The sequence below is a fragment of the Tursiops truncatus genome, chromosome 6, assembly GCF_011762595.2.
Source record: "Tursiops truncatus isolate mTurTru1 chromosome 6, mTurTru1.mat.Y, whole genome shotgun sequence".
Lineage (NCBI taxonomy): Eukaryota > Metazoa > Chordata > Mammalia > Artiodactyla > Delphinidae > Tursiops > Tursiops truncatus.
Genome location: NC_047039.1, coordinates 81,996,631 through 82,014,705, shown reverse-complemented (window position 1 = coordinate 82,014,705; position 18,075 = coordinate 81,996,631). Strand labels below are relative to the sequence as shown.

The window sequence follows — 18,075 nt, the reverse complement described above, 5'->3', positions numbered from 1 at the left end:
AGAACATGACAAAAACTGGTTAGAACCAACTAGGTCCAAGATGGCAGAAGATTCGACTTCCCATAGACCTTGAGCCTCATATGCTCATTATAATTCATTAGCTAAGTGACACACCCACCAACGCCATGACAGTTCTGAGGCCAACCATCAAAGTTCAAAAAGCAGATGGTGGCCCAATTCCTGGAAATCTCCACCGCTTCCCCAAAATAGTTGGAATAATCCTCCTGTTCATTAGTCTATGAAATTACACAGCCCATAAAAACTAACCACCCCATATTTCAGGGCCTCTCTCCTGAGATGGCCCACACTCCATCTGTGGAGTATGTTTCTCTCTAAATAAACCTACTTCTTACCTATCACTTTGTCTCTCACTGAATTCATCCTGTGACAAGACATCAAGAACCTGAGCTTCATTAAGTCCTGAGACCAGGTGTGTGATCTCAATTAAAAGACCATGGGTTCGGGCTTCCCTGATGGCGCAGTGGTTGAGAGTCCGCCTGCTGATGCAGGGGACACGGGTTCGTGCCCCGGTCCAGGAAGATCCCACATGCCGCCGAGCGGCTAGGCCCGTGAGCCATGGCCGCTGAGCCTGCGCGTCTGGAGCCTGTGCTCCACGACGGGAGAGGCCACAACAGTGAGAGGCCCGCGTACCGCAAAAAAAAAAAAAAAAAAAAGACCATGGGTTCAAGGACTTACCTGGTGGCACAGTGGTTAAGAATCTGCCTGCTAATGCAGGGGAACACAGGTTCCAGCCCTGGTCCAGGAAGATCCCACATGCCGCGGAGCAACTATAAGCTCGTGCGCCACAACTCCTGAGCCTGCGCTCTAGAGCCCACGAGCCACAACTACTGAAACCCGCGTGCCTAGATCCCATGCTCCACAACAAGAGAAGCCACCGCAACGACAAGCCCGCGCACCGCAAAGAAAGGTAGCCTCGGCTCGCTGCAACTAGAGAAAGCCTGCGCGCAGCAACGAAGACCCAATGCAGCCATAAATAAATAAATTTTTTTTTTAAAAAAAAGGCCATGGGTTCAAGTCCCAATCTGGGTTTGTCCAGGTTCAAGTCCCAATTTGAGTTGCACGGTTTCAGCAGGGTAACCAACTTTTCCCTTTTTGCTTGAGACTTTCCTGATTTTAGCACTGAAAGCCCTGCATCCCAGGAATACCCACCCCACACACATCCTGGACAAACCAGAACAGTTGGTCACCTCCTTCTGTGGAGAGCGACAAGGTCTCTTCTTGCTTCCATGGTTAGGCAGAGACCTGCATTGACAGCAGCGGGGCCTTGACCTCAGCTGGGCCTTGGCATCCTGAGCCAGATATCTCACCCTGTCCTGTGGGTGGATCAGAGGCCCTGATAAGGACTTAAGGTGAATTAAAAAGGTGCTTTCCTGTCAAGTTTGGGGTCAAGGCCAGGATCTAGATAAACTCTATTATGGATAATTGTCAACCCAGGATTAGAGTCGAGACATGGGACCCACCCATAACTAGGCATGTATTGTGTTGATTCTTGGTCTTTGTAGATCACCTTCAAATACAGAGTCCTTTACCCTTATGGTAATCTTTTTTCACTTTGTAAAGCTAGGAAACTTGTGATTGTAATCTCCCTCTTTTAACTGTGGCTGAGGTAAGTGTGGTGGTTCAGACCCTCCCAGGAGGCGTGTTTGGGGGCAGCTCGATGACCACAAGGTCAGGTTTTAAGGGAAAAAATAAAATACAATTCCAAATATGAAATGTGGAAACAGAAACTTACTAAGGGGACAAAGGTAGCCAGGAATGCCAGACTCCTCCCCACCGCTGAGGTTCAAAGACCAAATCAGGTAATTTCATTCTCCCTGAGGCCAGGAACAGCGCAATTAATGAATAATCTATTATGCTGCTTTGTACCACACCCAGTTTGGGTTCGGTTTCAGCCACCCTGCAGCTAACCCTTGTCCTGCAATGATTCAGGGCTAGGCTGGGAAGATAGGCCTCTGGAGCCAGGCAGGAAAATCTCTGTGTCTCTGTCTCCATCTCTCTCACACACATCAGAGAGGAGCACGAGGTGGGAAGAGGGGCATCTGGACCACGTCTTGGCTTCTGCTTGCCATCTCCACTCCTACTAATTTGATCTTGGTCAAGTCACTTCCTCTGCACCAAATGGGGACAACAGGCCTCAGGAGAGTTGTAAGGGATAGGACAGGCAGCAAGCCATTCCCCTGTCAGGCACTGAGATGTAAACTCAGTGGGGACTTCCCTGGTGGTCCAGTGGTTAAAACTTCTCGCTTCCACAGAAGGGGGCATGGGTCCAATCCCTAGTCTGGAACTAAGATTCCCCATGTGCTGCACAGCACGACCAAAAAATAAAAATAAATAGATAAAAAATAAACTCAGTGGGGTGTTAAACCCAGCGATGACTAAATCTTTTTGCAGGGCAGGGAATTCACAGCACAAAGAGCCTAATTCCATGGCATCAGGCCAGCTAAGCACCCTTGGGATAGCAGCAGCAGAATGGGTGCCACCACCTGCTTTGTGCCCTAATGGGCTGGCCCGCTACGCCTAGGAAGACCTGCTATGGCTTTGATGTGGGCCCAGCTGGATGGGACCAGGCAGGATAGGACAAGTGGCATGGGGTAAACCTGTCCCGGATCAATGTTCTGGCCCAGCCCGTGGGCAAGGGCCTCACAGTGCTGAAGGCCCGCTATGGTCCTCATTTTCAGGCAAGTGCCTGCTTGTGGGGAAAGTAAAACTCCTGCTCTCTGAATTGCTGAGTCCTTAAACTCATTCATGCACTGATAAACACAGGCACACATGTGCAGTACATGCACAGACACAAACACCCAAACAGAGGCACAGGTGCACACCCACCCACAGGGGTACACGAGCACGTAGGAACACCCTGATCAGTGCAGTGTTCACACACAGACTTGCACACACAGTGCACACACATTCGCACAAACTTCACCCACATATATGCATGCAGTCCTATACCTGGGGCAAAGGGAGAGACGGCCCACCTGGCGTGGTGCCACCCACCCACTTCTGTAAGTTTCCCTCATGGCTACAAGTCTGGAAGAAGCTTGGCAGTGGAGGCAAGGTGTTGGAGCCAGGTGGGGTGGGATGGGGGAGAGGAGTTCGGCACAGGGGTCGGGGGGCATGAGGTTCACACTGCTCAGAGGCTGGCCGGCCTCATCAGTGGAGGCCAATAGCCCCTTCGCCAGAGGACGTCCGCTTGGTTTACTGAGCCTCGTTTTCCTTTGCTGTGAAGTAGGGGCGATAATGGTCATGACACTTCCCCTGGGGACTGAGGTGGAATCCAGGGTGTAATGAGTGTGAAAGAGCTTTCATCATCATTATCTGGAGCTGAGGGCTCCAGAGACAGAGCTGCACCTCCTCCTAGCTGCGTGACGCCAGGAAGGTTGCTTCACTTTTCTGCCTCAACCGCTACATCTGTAACAGGGAGCAAGGTAGCACCTAGGTTCATACAGGGGAAGCGCTTGGAACGGAGCCTGGCACATAGCAAGCACCCGAAACTAAGAGTTGCTATTGCCATGGAGGTGACTGTGAGCTCCAGGAGAGCATTGCCCAGGCCTCTTATGGCCCCTGACTCTGAACCTGGAACCAGAGCCGTCCCCTAGGTGTGAAGGGAGAGTGCTGAGAGTGGCCAGAGGGGCCAGGACTGTTGATGCTGGCCAGGTCATGTTGATTTCAGCAGGCATGACTGGCCCCCTCACCACACAGCCCACCATGGGCACCAAGGCTGCTTTATCCCCCTCCCATGTTTTTCACTAACACGTCCCACCCTCTCCATCCCCTCTGCCCTGCTTCAGCCCAGGCGACTGTCATGATTACCTCAGCAATCAGAGGAATCCACCTAAAAGTGAAAACTGGTCCTCATCCTCCCCTGCTATAACCCCTGCAGCAGCTCCCATTGCCCTCAGAGTCCAAGTCCTTTCACATGGCTCCTGAGGGGATCTGGGTCCTGCCTGCTTGCCCACCTCTTCCCTGCAGGCTCCTGTGCCCTGGCCACACCAAGCACAGGCAGCCATTGCCTGTCTACCATTGGTTGGGCCTGCCTGGGGCAATGTGTTAGTCAGGACGGGTAGGCTATGCTCTGTGACAAGTATCCCCACTATTTCTCTGCAGTTCACTCTACAAGTTTAATTCTCTGTCATGCTATATGAGTCAGTTTGGGGTAAGGTGCCCTATTCACACAGTCCCTTGGGGACCCAGGAAGATGGAAGCTGCACCATCTGGAACATGTGGCCTCCTCATCCCTCCAGCCCAGGACGAGAGTTCTGGAGGGTCACCGGCAGGTCTTACACGCTTCAGCCTGGAAGTGGCACACATCACTCCCACCCACGATCCACTAGCTAGGACTGATAGTGGCTGCCTAACTGCAAGGAGGCTGGGATGTGAGGGGAGCAATGGAGTGTCTGGTGAGCATCACCGTGGGCCACAGAGAGACGCCCCCCACCCCCACCCCCAACTGCTGCTCAAGGCGAGGCAGGGGTGGGGGCCCAGGAGCTGAGCCTGCTGACTTGCCCCCTACTTTCCTACCCACAGCCCAGGCCCCAGGCTACTCCTCAGCTGCCACTAATTGCCAAGACCCCAGGGAGATCGTTATCCTTGCTCTTCTTTCCTTAGATGATCCTTAGGACCTGTTTCTCTCAGGGCTCAGTGCAGAGAAAAGCTGTACTGCTCCTTAGCAAGTGCAGGCATTTATCTTACAGACAGTGAGTAAATCCCTTTCTGATTCTGTTTCCCTTGTCGAATTGACCACTAGGAAGCTCCGACGCAAAACCTCCCCTGTGTGCTGGTCCTGGCAGCACACAATCGTAGTTTGACTCCCCCTACATTTCAGGTGATCTCTTTTTGTTCCTGCATTTTCCCTCTGTCCCCATTTCCTCACCATGGCTTTTTTAATTTCCTTCTATCTGTGTTTTCTCTATTTCTGTAAGGCTTCTTACATCGTTTCTGAGATTGGATGGGCATTGTTAGGCAGTCCCTGCGTTCCGTGCTACTTCCTGTAGCTCTGGCAAATGCAGCCAGAGTTTGGGGCAAAGCTCCCTAAAGGAAGGTTGAAATGTCTGAGCTTCACAGGACAGACCTGCCGCCACGAGGCTGATGGTACCTGGTGCTGTGTAAAGGGAGGGCACCTGGGAGCTGGGGGAAGGAAGGGTTTGGACTCATAGTGATGGGTACAGACAACAGTGGGCTGGGAAGAGCAAGCCAAGCAGAGGGAAAGGCAAGGGTGAAGGCCCAGAGGACTGGAAATGCAGGAGCAGGTACCAGGGAAGCTGCGTGGTGTGCTTTGTCTGGAAGGAGCCGTTTAGAAGATGAGCAAGAAAAAGCGAAATCTTGGGATATAGGGTGGGACCCAAGCTGAGTTTGGCCTTGATCCTGTAGGACAGCAGTGAATGGGGAGCATCAAAGGGTGACCTAAGGTGGGGGCCGGGGAGGGAGGAATATAGCCAGGTTTGGTGTCCAGAACAATCCCTCTGGCTGCATGAGGAGCGTAGATGGGAAGGCCCAGTGGGTCAATGAGACTGAGGGGAGGGGGTTTGAACTGAGCAGCAGCAGGGCCAAGAGGAGGCCACATGATATATATTTGGCCACTAATGAGCCCTAGACCCTCTTACAAGCCATTCATGATCTAGCCCTGCTCACCCCTCCAGCTCGTGTTCTCCTCGTTCACATCATCCAGTTTACATGTATATGTGTGTGTGTGTGTGTGTGAATATATATTTTCTTTTTAGCATCTCCTTACTAATCTTACCAAACCATATGTAGTTTCCCAAACATTCCACGTTCGCTTCTATCTCAGGGCCCTTGCTCAGGCTGTTCCATCTGCCTGGGACACCTTCTCCCCCAGCTCACCCTTTTCCAGCCTACATGGCCAACTCCTTCTCATCCTTCAAATCACAGTTCACGTGTCACTTCCTCTGGGAAGCCCTCCCTGACTGCCATGTACAAACGTCCATTATTACCTATAGTACACTGGGTCCCAGTGGCCCAGACTCCGCTAATGTCCTCACTCATAGGACTCTTCACTCCTGTAAGGCTGGGCTCAGGCTTGCTCTCTCCAAACCCCCAGTGCCTGGCACAGGTGGTACTCAGTAAATATTGAGTGAACAAATACAAGGCCGGATGAGGAGAGAGGGAAGGTTAAGATGGCTGGATGATAATAGTGGTAGTAATTATTACTGTTGAGCAAGGGATCTTAGTGTATCATCTCATTTCATCCTCATGACAAGTCTATGAGACAGATACTTTCTTTATCCTCATTTTACAGATGAGGAAACTGAGACTTCAGAATGTAAGTCATTTGCCCACCCAGCTGGCAAGCACAGAGCTGGAATTGGAGCCTGGGCAGGCTGGCTCCAGAGGACACTATATTTCCCACTTAGCTGGGTGGGGAGGCTGGCCTGTCTGGTGAAGTGCTGGATAGGGGAGGGAACGGAGTGAGTTCTCTCTACGGTTTTTCTGCCTTTTTGTTTTCGCACACGAAGGGATGAAAAGCAAACAGGTGAGCAGTAGTTGTACGCCATCTCACCAGGTCCCTGGAAGTAGCCACAATTATAGCCTGTTCACCTGGGTGCCCTTCATAGCACGTCACTGTCCTCATAGAACTGACCGCTGTCCTGGTCCTGCCCTCTTATGTCCTCTCCAGGTGCGACTCCGTGTGTCCTGCTGTCAGGTTGCGAGCCTCACAGCCCTTCTGTCCCATTTGTCTCCTGCAGATGTCATGGCACCCCCAGTACCGGAGCTCCAAGTTCCGCCATGTCTTTGGCAAACCAGCCAGCAAGGAGAACTGCTACGACTCCGTGCCCATCACCCGCAGCGTCCACGACAATCATTTCTGTGCTGTGAACCCCCACTTCATTGCAGTCGTGACTGAGTGTGCTGGTGGGGGGGCCTTCCTCGTCATCCCCTTGCACCAGGTAAGGATGCCTGCTAAGCTCAGGCCCAAATACCTCTCTGGAGGCAGCACGGGACAGAGGGAGAGTAGAAAGAGCCTCAGTTTTGGTTCCATATGTGAGTTCAAGTCCTAGCCCTGCCTGTTACCAGCCATGTGACCATGAATAAGTCATTTCACCCCTTTGAGTCTTGGTTTTCTCATTGAAAAAGTATACCTCTCCTGGGATTTCAGCTTCTAGCAGTTGTTTAGGACTCCTAGGACCTCCCCTCCACCCCATTGCAACGTAATTCATTCATGAATAACATTTAATTCTTAATGCATTGCTGGGCTCACAAGACATTGGGGAAATCTCCAAAGCCTCCTCCTCTCTCCAAGAAAGGAAAAAAACCTTGAGCCGAAATTTAAGTAGGAGAGGTAAGCAGCAGGTGAACAGGAAGAACAGGCTTGTCCTGCGGCAAAGGTTGACGGTGTAAGTTGGGCCATATGCAATTGCTGATTATTTAACAGTTTTTGACCCCCAGAATGGTGGTTTCATATAGACTAACTTAATAGCAGGTCTTTTCAGAATCCTGAGTTTCTGCCTTGAGGTAGAATCTCTGAAGGGGCTAGAGGGATCCGGGCTTGGTAGTGCCTCTGGTTTGCAGCAGAAGCAGATAGAAGGTTTCTCCAGAGGAAAGCATTTCCAATGTGAACAGGATTCCCACAGATTAAGATCAGGGAAATTCATAAACTGAGAACACCAAGCATGTAAGCCCCCATGAGTAAGCATCCACTGAAAGAACAAACAACAGACTTAGAACCCCGTTTAGTTAAAATCACAAATATAAATTGGAATCTCATAGATCAGGTTTTCTGATCCCAATGCAATTGAGTTAGAAGTCAATAACAAAAGATAAATTTTAAATGCCCATTCATTTAGAAATGTAAAAATACTTGGAAATGAATGAGAATGAAATACATCACAAAACTTATGGGATGCAGGGAAAGTGGTGCTTCAAGGGAAATTTATAGCACTAATGCTTATATTAGGTGTAAAATTAACAACTAAACATTCAACCTGAGAAGTTAGAAAAAGGACAACAGAGTAAACCCAAAGAAAGTTTGAGGAAGGGGGTATTAAAGATCAGAAATCAGTGAAAAGAGCATCAAAGATCAATTAAAGAGGATCAGAAGAGCCAAGGGCTTCCCTGGTGGCACAGTGGTTGAGAGTCCACCTGCCGATGCAGGGGACACGGGTTCGTGCCCCGGTCCGGGAGGATCCCACATGCCACGGAGCTGCTGGGCCCGTGAGCCATGGCCGCTGAGCCTGCGCGTCCGGAGCCTGTGCTCCGCAACGGGAGAGGCCACAACAGTGAGAGGCCCGCGTACCGCAAAAAAAAAAAAAAAAAAAAAAAAAAAAAGAGCCAAAGTTAGTAGTAAATAGTTGGTTCCTAGAACAGACTGATAGACAAACCTCTGGAGAGATGGTCAAGAATAAAAGAGAGAAGGTGCAAATAACTCCAAGAACAAACAAACAAACAAAATGCAATATCAGTAGAGCTTCAAAATATAAGACACTAATCTGAGCAGTTTTATGACAATATATTTGAAAACGTTGGCAATATGGACAAATTCCTACAAAAAAATATGACTTGTCAGGACCGATTCAAGTAGAAATAGAAAGCCTGAATGGTCCTTTAACTATTTTAAAAATTGCATAATAAAAATCTCTCTTAAAGAAAACAGAAGAAAGAAGAGGCAGCCATAGAGTGAGAAAAGATATCGGCACAGTAATCATGACAAAGAGCTCATTTCCTGAGTGTATAAAATGGACTAGGGGGAAAAAAATGAACAGGTATCTCATAGCAGACAAAATCCAAACGGTTACTAAACATTTGAAAACGTGCTCAACCTCGTTAATAAACCACAATGAGATACCACTGCGACCCACCAGATTGGCAAAAATATAAAATCTAATAATAGTGAGTGATGAAGAGGCCACGGAGCCCTCTGAACTCTCAGGCACTTCTGGGGGCAGGGTAAACCGGCACACGTGTGTTGGAACAAAGTGTGACAGTTTCTATTAAAGAGGAAAATGCACAGACTTGGAGATTCCACTCCAAGGTGTTTACCATGCAGAACTGTGTGCTTATGTCACCAGAACACAAATGCAAGAATATGCATGGGAGCATTGTTCGTGTTATCAATAAACTACAAAAACCCAAATGTCCAAGAATTGAATATATAAATTACGGTATATCCATAGTGTGGAATATACACAATTATGAAAAGGATCAAAATATAAACACATACCACCACATGGATGAATCATAAAGACAGTGTCAAGGGAAGAAACCAAATAAATTACAACGTCACTACCTAAAGTTAAAAACAGACTAAATTAAACTATACTTTAAGGGATGCATAAGTAGGTACAAAAATCTTAAAGAACAGCAAGCAGGGGAGGATAGCCAGGATAATAGTTACCTACTGGGGGAGGGAGGGAGTTATGATTGGAAAGTATTCCATAGCAGGGAGTCTCCTTTGTGCTAGTAATAGTTCATGGCAGTTATATGTTTAAATTTATTTTCCAACAATTCATTAAGCTGAACATTTACATTTTATGTACTTTTTTATATTATATTTTACACAAACACACACATAAGGGTGACACTAGGTCCATGTGGTTTTACAGGCAATTTCTATGTAACTTTCAAGGAACTGATTATTCCAATCTTTTATAAACATTTTCAGAAAATAGGAAAAGAGGGACTGCTCCCCTTTTGTTCTGAGGCCAGTGTAACCTTGATTCCAAGACCAGACAGGAACAGATCAAGAAAGAAAAATATCACTCAAGAAGATGAATGCAAAATTGTTAGTTAATCAAATCTAGCATTGAATTAAAAAAAGATACATTCTGAGCAAGTTGGATTTATTCCAGAAACTAAGGGTGGTTTGATATTAGTTAACCTATAAATATAGATTATTTGCATTTGATAGAGTGCAATACCCATTCATGATAAAAATTCTTTGCAAACTAGGAAAAGGGAATTTCACTAACATATAGGAAACAGAATTGTTTGAACTTTCTGTTTTGAAAGAATCTCAACCCTACAGAAAAGTTGCAAAAATACTTGAATAAATGATTATCCTTGACTTAGATTCACCAATAGTTAACATTCTGCCAAATTTACTTTTTATCTTTTTTTATATCTTTCTCTCCATATATGTGTATATAGAATCTAACTCAGGATCATGAATTATGTTGAGTTGTCATATCTCTTAGTCTACTTTATTTCATTATATTGACATTTTAAAGCAGTGAAGGCCCACTGTTTTGTAGGACATTTCTTTTGTGATTGTTTTGTTTTTTGTCTTTTGTTTTTCGATTTAAAAAATTTTTTATTTATTTATTTTTATACAGCAGGTTCTTATTACTTATCCGTTTTATACATATTGGTATATATATGTCAATCCCAATCTCCCAGTTCATCCCACCACCACCACCACCACCGCCACAGCCCACCCCACCCCCTGCTTTCCCCCCTTGGTGTCCGTACTGTAGGACATTTCTAAAATTGGATTTGTCCCATTGTTTCCTTGTGATTAGATTCATGTTATACATTTTTGGCAAGAGCATTAAACAAGTGATATATCCTCAGTTCATTATTAAATCATGTAACACATGATATCAGTTTGTCCCATTATTGGTGATATTGGTGATATTTGTTATCTTTATTAATATGGTGCAGACATCATCATAAAGAAGGAATGTGAGAAACATCCCTTTAGGGAATTCCCTCGTGGTCCAGTGGTTAGGACTCTGCACTTCATTGCCGTGGCCTGGGTCCAATCCCTGATCAGGGAGCTAAGATCCCAGGGCGTGGCCAAAAAAAACAAAAAACAAGACTTGGCAAGAAGGTGCTGGCCTGCACAGTAAGATTAGAAAAATAACTTAAAGGTATAAGGATTGAAAAGGAAGAGGTAAAACCACATTGTTTACTGATGTGATTGTCTACATAGAAAACCAAAAGAAAGTAGAGTCAAATAATTAGAAAAATGAGTGTTTGGCACTCCCAGACTCATTCTATGAGGCCACCATCACCCTGATACCAAAACCAGACAAAGATACTACAAAAAAAAGAAAATTACAGACCAATATCACTGATGAATATAGATGCAAAAATCCTCAACAAAATACTAGCAAACAGAATCCATCAACACATTAAAAGGATCATACATCATGATCAAGTGGGATTTACCCCAGAAATGCAAGGATTCTTCAATATATGCAAATCAGTCAGTGTGATACACCATATTAACAAATTGAAGAATAAAACCCATATGATCATCTCAAGAGATGCAGAAAAAGCTTTTGACAAAATTCAACACCCATTTATGATAAAAACTCTCCAGAAAGTGGTCATAGAAGCAACCTACCTCAACATAATAAAGGCCATATATGACAAACCCACAGCAAACATCATTCTCAATGGTGAAAAACTGAAAGCATTTCCTCTAAGATGAGGAACAAGACAAGGATGTCCACTCTCGCCACTATTATTCAACATAGTTTTGGAAGTCCTAGCCACAGCCATCAGAGAAGAAAAAGAAATGAAATGAATACAAATTGGAAAAGTAGAAGTAAAATTCACTGTCTGCAGATAACATGATACTATACATAGAGAATCCTAAAGATGCCACCAGAAAACTATTAGAGCTAATCAATGAATTTGGTATAAAGTTGCAGGATACAAAGTTAATGCACAGAAATCTCTTGCATTCCTATACGCTAACAACGAAAGATCAGAAAGAGAAATAAAGGAAACAATCCCATTCACCACTGCAACAAAAAGAATAAAATACCTAGGAATAAACCTACCTAAGGAGGTAAAAGACCTGTACTCAGAAAACTATAAGACACTGATGAAAGAAATTAAAGATGATACCAACAGATAGAGAGATATACCATGTTCTTGGATTGGAAGAATCAATATTGTGAAAATGACTATACTACCCAAAGCAATCTACAGATTCAATACAATCCCTATCAAATTACCAGTGGCATTTTTTTTACAGAGCTAGAACAAAAAATCTTAAAATTTGTATGGAGACACAAAAGACCCCAAATAGCCAAAGCAGTCTTGAGGGAAAAAAATGGAGCTGGAGGAATCAGACTCCCTGACTTCAGACTATACTACAAAGCCACAGTAATCAAGACAATATGGTACTGGCACAAAAACAGAAATATAGATCAATGGAATAGGATAGAAAGCCCAGAGATAGACACTCGCACCTATGGTCAACTAATCTATGACAAAGGAGGCAAGGATATACAATGGAGAAAAGACAGTCTCTTCAATACGTGGTGCTGGGAAAACTGGACAGTTACATGTAAAAGAATGAAATTAGAACACTCCCTAACACCATACACAAAAATAAACTCAAAATGGATTAGAGGGCTTCCCTGGTGGCGCAGAGGTTGAGAGTCTGCCTGCCGTTGCAGGGGACACGGGTTCGTGCCCTGGTCCGGGAAGATCCCACATGCCATGGAGAGGCTGGGCCCATGAGCCATGGCCGCTGAGCCTGCGTGTCTGGAGCCTGTGCTCCGCAATGGGAGAGGCCGCAACAGTGAGAGGCCCGCATACTGCAAAAAGAAAAAAAAAAATGGATTAGAGACCTAAATGTGAGACCAGACACTATAAAACTCTTAGAGGGGCTTCCCTGGTGGTGCAGGGGTTGGGAGTCCGCCTACCGATGCCGGGGACGCGGGTTCGTGCCCCGATCTGGGAGGATCCCACATGCCGCGGAGCGGCTGGGCCCCGTGAGCCATGGCCACTGGGCCTGCGCGTCTGGAGCGTGTACTCCGCAATGGGAGAGGCCACAGCGGTGAGAGGCCCGCGTACCGCAAAAAAACTCTTAGAGGAAAACATAGGAAGAACACTCTTTGACATAAATCACAGCAAGATCTTTTTTGATCCACCTTCTAGAGTAATGGAAATAAAACCAAAAATAAACAAACGGGACCTAATGAAACTTAAAACCTTTTGCAAAGGAAACTACAAACAAGACAAAAAGACAACCCTCAGAATGGGAGAAAATATTTGCAAATGAATCAACGGACAAAGGATTAATCTCCAAAATATATAAACAGCTCATGCAGCTCAATATTAAAAAAACAAACAACCCAATCCAAAAATGGGCAGAAGACCTAAATAGACATTTCTCCAAAGAAGACAAACAGATGGTCAAGAAGCACATGAAAAGCTGCTCAACATCACTAATTATTAGAGAAATGCAAATCAAAACTACAATGAGGTATCACCTCACACCAGTTAGAATGGGCCTCATCAGAAAATCTACAAACAACAAATGCTGGAGAGGGTGTGGAGAAAAGGGAACCCTCTTGCACTGTTGGTGGGAATGTAAATTGATACAGCCACTATGGAGAACAGTATGGAGGTTCCTTAAAAAACTAAAAGTAGAATTACCATATGACCCAGCAATCCCACTACTGAGCATATACCCAGAGAAAACCATAATTCAAAAAGACACATGCACCCCAATGTTCATTGCAGCACTATTTACAATAGCCAGGTCCTGGAAGCAACCTAAATGCCCATCAACAGACAAACAGATAAAGAAGTTGTGGTACATATGTACAATGGAATATTACTCAGCCATAAAAAGGAATGAAATTGGGCTTCCCTGGTGGCGCAGTGGTTGAGAGTCCGCCTGCCGATGCAGGGGATGCGGGTTCATGCCCCGGTCCGGGAAGATCCCACATGCCACGGAGCGGCTGGCCCCGTGAGCCATGGCCACTGAGCCTGCACGTCCGGAGCCTGTGCTCCGCAACGGGAGAGGCCACAACAGTGAGAGGCCCGCGTACCGCAAAAAAAAAAAAAAAAAAAAAAAAAGAGGAACGAAATTGAGTCATTTGTTGAGACGTGGATGGATCTAGAGACTGTCATACAGAGTGAAGTAAGTCAGAAAGAGAAAAATATCATATATTAACGCATATATGTGGAACCTAGAAAAATGGTACAGATGAACCAGTTTGCAGGGCAGAAATAGAGACACAGATGTAGAGAACAAACGTATGGACACCAAGGGGGGAAAGTGGCAGGCGAGGTGGTGGTGGGATGAATTGGGAGATTAGGATTGACATATATACATTAATATGTATAAAATAGATAACTAATAAGAACCTGATGTATAAAAAAAATTAAATTTAAAAATTCCAAAAAAAATGAACAACTAGTGACACAACAACAAGGATGAATCTCAGATGCATCATGCTAAGTAAAAGAAGCTAGACTTAAAAGGGCAAATATGTATGCATCTATTTATGTGACATTCTGGAAAAGGCAAAACTATGGGGATGGAAAACAGACCACTAGTTGCCAGTGGCTGGAGTTGGGGAAGGGTTGGCTACAGAGGGGCAGCAGGAAGTATTTTGGGGGGTGAGGGAACTGTGCCATATCTTGATTGTCAAAATAAACTGTATGCAAAAAAAAAAAGGAAAATGAGTGTTTGGAAGGTGGCTGGATAAAAAATGAGAATACAAAAATGAATTGCATTTTTACATACCAAGAGTGCTTAGAAAATGTAAATATTTTCAGTAGAATAAGAGAAGTGTGAATACCTAGGAATAAATGAGCAAGACTTACTAGGAAAGGGCTTCCCTGGTGGTACAGTGGTTAAGATGCCTGCCAATGCAGGAGACACAAGTTCGAGCCCTGGTCCAGGAAGATCCCACATGCTGTGGAGCAACTAAGCCCATGTGCCACAACTACTGAGCCTGTGCTCTAGAGCCCGTGAGCCACAACTGCTGAGCCCACGTGCCACAACTACTGAAGCCCGCGTGCCTAGAGCCTGTGCTCTGCACCAAGAGAAGCCACCACAGTGAGAAGCCCACGCACTGCAACGAAGAGTAGCCCCCACTCGCCCTAACTAGAGAAAGCCTGCGTGCAGCAACATAGACCCAATGCAGCCAAAGATAAATAAATAAAATAAATTAATTTTTTAAAAAAAGACTTACTAGAAGAAAATTACATAGGATCATTGAAAGACTAATATCGAAGATGCCCTAAGTAAATGGAGATATGTACCATGTTCATGAATAGCCACTTTTTATCCCTCCCCCAAATGTCCACAGCATTCTCCTTTTTATGACATATTCTACAGCACATTCCTTTCTTAGGATATCATGCCCTGAGTACTTTGAATTAGAGTCATTTGTGTTTTTCTGGTAGCACCTCCTAATGTACTTGCAATGGGGGGTAAGGGGGGAAGAACTAGTACTTTGCTTACCCATATATCACCTTTTGGGCACACACAGTTGGCGCTTATAAATTTTCATCAATTGAACAAATCTGTTCTCCGTTTCTATACTTTTGCCATTTTAAGAATGTCATACAAATAGAACCATACAGTATGTAGCCTTTTGCACTTGACTTCTTTTACTCAGTACAATTCTCTGGAGATTCATCGAGGTTGTTGTGTGTATCAACTGCTCATTCTTTTTTATTGCTGAGTAGTATTCTGTGGTGTGGTTGCACACAGTTTGTCGAACCATTCTCTGTTGAAGGCCATCTGGACTGTTTCCAGTTTGGAGCTGTTAGGAATGAAGCTGCTATAAACATTTGTGTACAGGTTTCTTTTTATTTCTTTTTTAAATATTATTTGAATTTATTGTATCATGAATATCACTAACAAAACATCAGAGGGGAGAAGGAAGAGAATTTATACCTAAAAGGAATCAATTCAAGAAGTAGAATAAACATAGCAATATAAAAATATTAATTAGAAAACATACTTCAATATACAGGAATGGTCTCTTGTGGAACTGAAGTTTCATTTGTGTGTACAGGTTTCTGTGTGAACATAAGTAAGTTCATTTTTCTGGGATAAATGCCTAGGAGTGCAATCTCTCTGGATCATAAAGTAGTTATATGTTCAGTTTGATAAGAAACTGCCAGGATATTTTCACAAATATTTTTATAGCATAAGCAAAATATTACATGGAACATACTTCTAAAAAGTTCTTTGCTGTTTATCTGAAATTCAAATTTTACTAGGTATCCTCTATTTTTATTTGCTAAATCTGGCATCTCTATTCCCAGGTGATGCCAGTGCTGCTGGTTTACAAACTACATTTTCAGCAGCTAGGCTCTATTCTAGTTCTTCTTTTTTTTTTTTATTCTAGTTCTCTTTTATCATTAGGAAAAACTTTCAAACCCAAGGTAGGTTAAAAACATATAATGAACTCTTCATACTCAGATTCTAGAATCTTGAAGACTTTGCCACTCTTGCTTCATCCATCCCCCTTTTTCCCCTGAAGGTTTGTTTGTTTGTTTTTTAAGATTTTTTTTTTGATGTGGACCATTTTTAAAGTCCTTATTGAGTTTGTTACAATAGTGCTTCTGTTTTATGTTTTGGTTTTTTTGGCCGTGAGGCATGTGGGATCTCAGCTCCCGGACGAGGGATCAGACCTGCACCCCCTGCATTGAAAGGCGAAGTCTTAATCACTGGACCGTCAGGGAAGTCCCCTCTGAAGTTTTTTTTTAAAGCAAATCCTGGACAGTTTGTCATTTTACCCCCACAAAGTTCAGTTTGCAATTCTAAAAAATAGTAACATTTTCTGACATATCCACAATGCTAGGATCACAGCATCAACAATATCTCCTGTGCCAACCGATTGCCTGTTACGTAAAAATGCCTTTGACCGCCTCATAAGTGCCTCTTTGCACCTGGTTTGTTTGAATTAGGATCAAGAAAGGTCCACGCATTGCATTTGGTTGGCATTTTCTTAAGTAACCACATCCAGTGTGACGGAACAGGGGGGAGAGGCTGAGAGAGGGAAGGGACACACATGCTGGTCCCATCGTGCAGTGCTTACCTGGGCAGATAGGCCTGCGGGCCCTTTTTCATGTAGTCAGCGGGGACAGGGCTTATGCTGTGCCTTTATTAGCTCATTTTCTAGGAAGTATTGCTCCATCGTACAGATGAGAATGCTGAGGCTCAGGGAGCTGACTGCCTGAAGGACCCTGAGCAGGAAGGGTGAGGACCCAGACCTGGGCATGGTCTTGGGCCCCACTCTCATTCAGCTGACCTGCACTCCTGAGGTTTACCTCTGGTTTACATTGGCTCCTTGTCAGTTACCAGGGATTAAGTCCCATCCGGGCACAGAGAGTGTTAGTAAAGGAAGGAAGGAAGAGACAAGCTAGCTAGTTCTTTATTGGAAAGAAGGATTGGAAGGTGCCTGGCCTCACCACCATGTCCCAGAAGTTATTCTCAGAAGGGCCAGGCTGTCCCAGGTGCTGTCAGGTGTCCCGAGGGGAGTGACTCCGCAGTCCTTTCCTCTTGCACGCTGAGGCCCAGGGTGAGCCCCTTGCAGGGTGGCTCTTGCAGCCTAGGCAACCAAGGGCTGTGCTCTGGGAACAAAGGCACGGTGGGAAGGTCTGGGGACAGGCCCGCCCTGAGCCTGGGGACATGCCAGGTTGGGCTCTGGACCCTGGCGCCCGGCCTACAGCAGACCCACTGCATCAGAGTGGGAGGTGGACTTTGCTGTGAGGTGTGGAGGTCGGGAGGAATACCAGCAAGAGCAGGCAGAGCCCTGGGGGTGTGCCCTGCAGCATCACTGGGAGTGGACCAGGCCAGAGTCGGGCATGGGCCTGACACATGGCGAACAGGCGCCTGGGAGCAGGGGTTAGGGGAGCACTTCACTGCTGTGCTCTTAGAGGCCAGCTGGACCCTTCTTAAAGCCTATGTCAGACCATGTCACTCCCTTGCCTAAACACCTCCCAGGACCCCCCATTGCCTGCACACAAAGTCCTGACTTGCTCATCAAAATCCTTCATCCCCATCCCAGCTGACGTTTTGAACCTTAGAGCCTTCCACAGCATACACCTGTCCCCTCCACACTCAGGTTCCCCTTCTAGAAATGCAGGATATAGGCTAGTTGATTTTACTTTTTTATTTGGGGGGAAAGTCTCTTCCAGTTCTAGGAGTCTATTAAGCCTGGAAAAGAACATGTTCAAGGAATGGGTCCTCTGCCTTCAAATATCAAGGAGCTGGCCTTGGGGCCGGGGGAGTGGGATGGGAGTGGGGGTATCTATGGGGTCCCGAAAGACAGAGCTAGAACCAGAAATGGAGAGTGAGGGGAGCAGGGAGGGCCACAGGGACGCTACACC

General features: G+C 45.5%; 1 protein-coding gene across 2 annotated transcripts in view; it reads left to right on the top strand.

Annotated features, from left to right (window-relative positions):
- The window catches only part of CORO2A (coronin 2A), a 59,423-nt gene that overhangs the window by 23,206 nt on the left and 18,142 nt on the right, over positions 1-18,075 (top strand). For both annotated transcript variants that reach the window (XM_033858332.2, XM_033858333.2), the window contains exon 2: positions 6,723-6,923. In XM_033858332.2, coding sequence (XP_033714223.1) covers positions 6,723-6,923 — 201 coding nt within the window. The remainder of the gene's footprint in view (positions 1-6,722; positions 6,924-18,075) is intronic.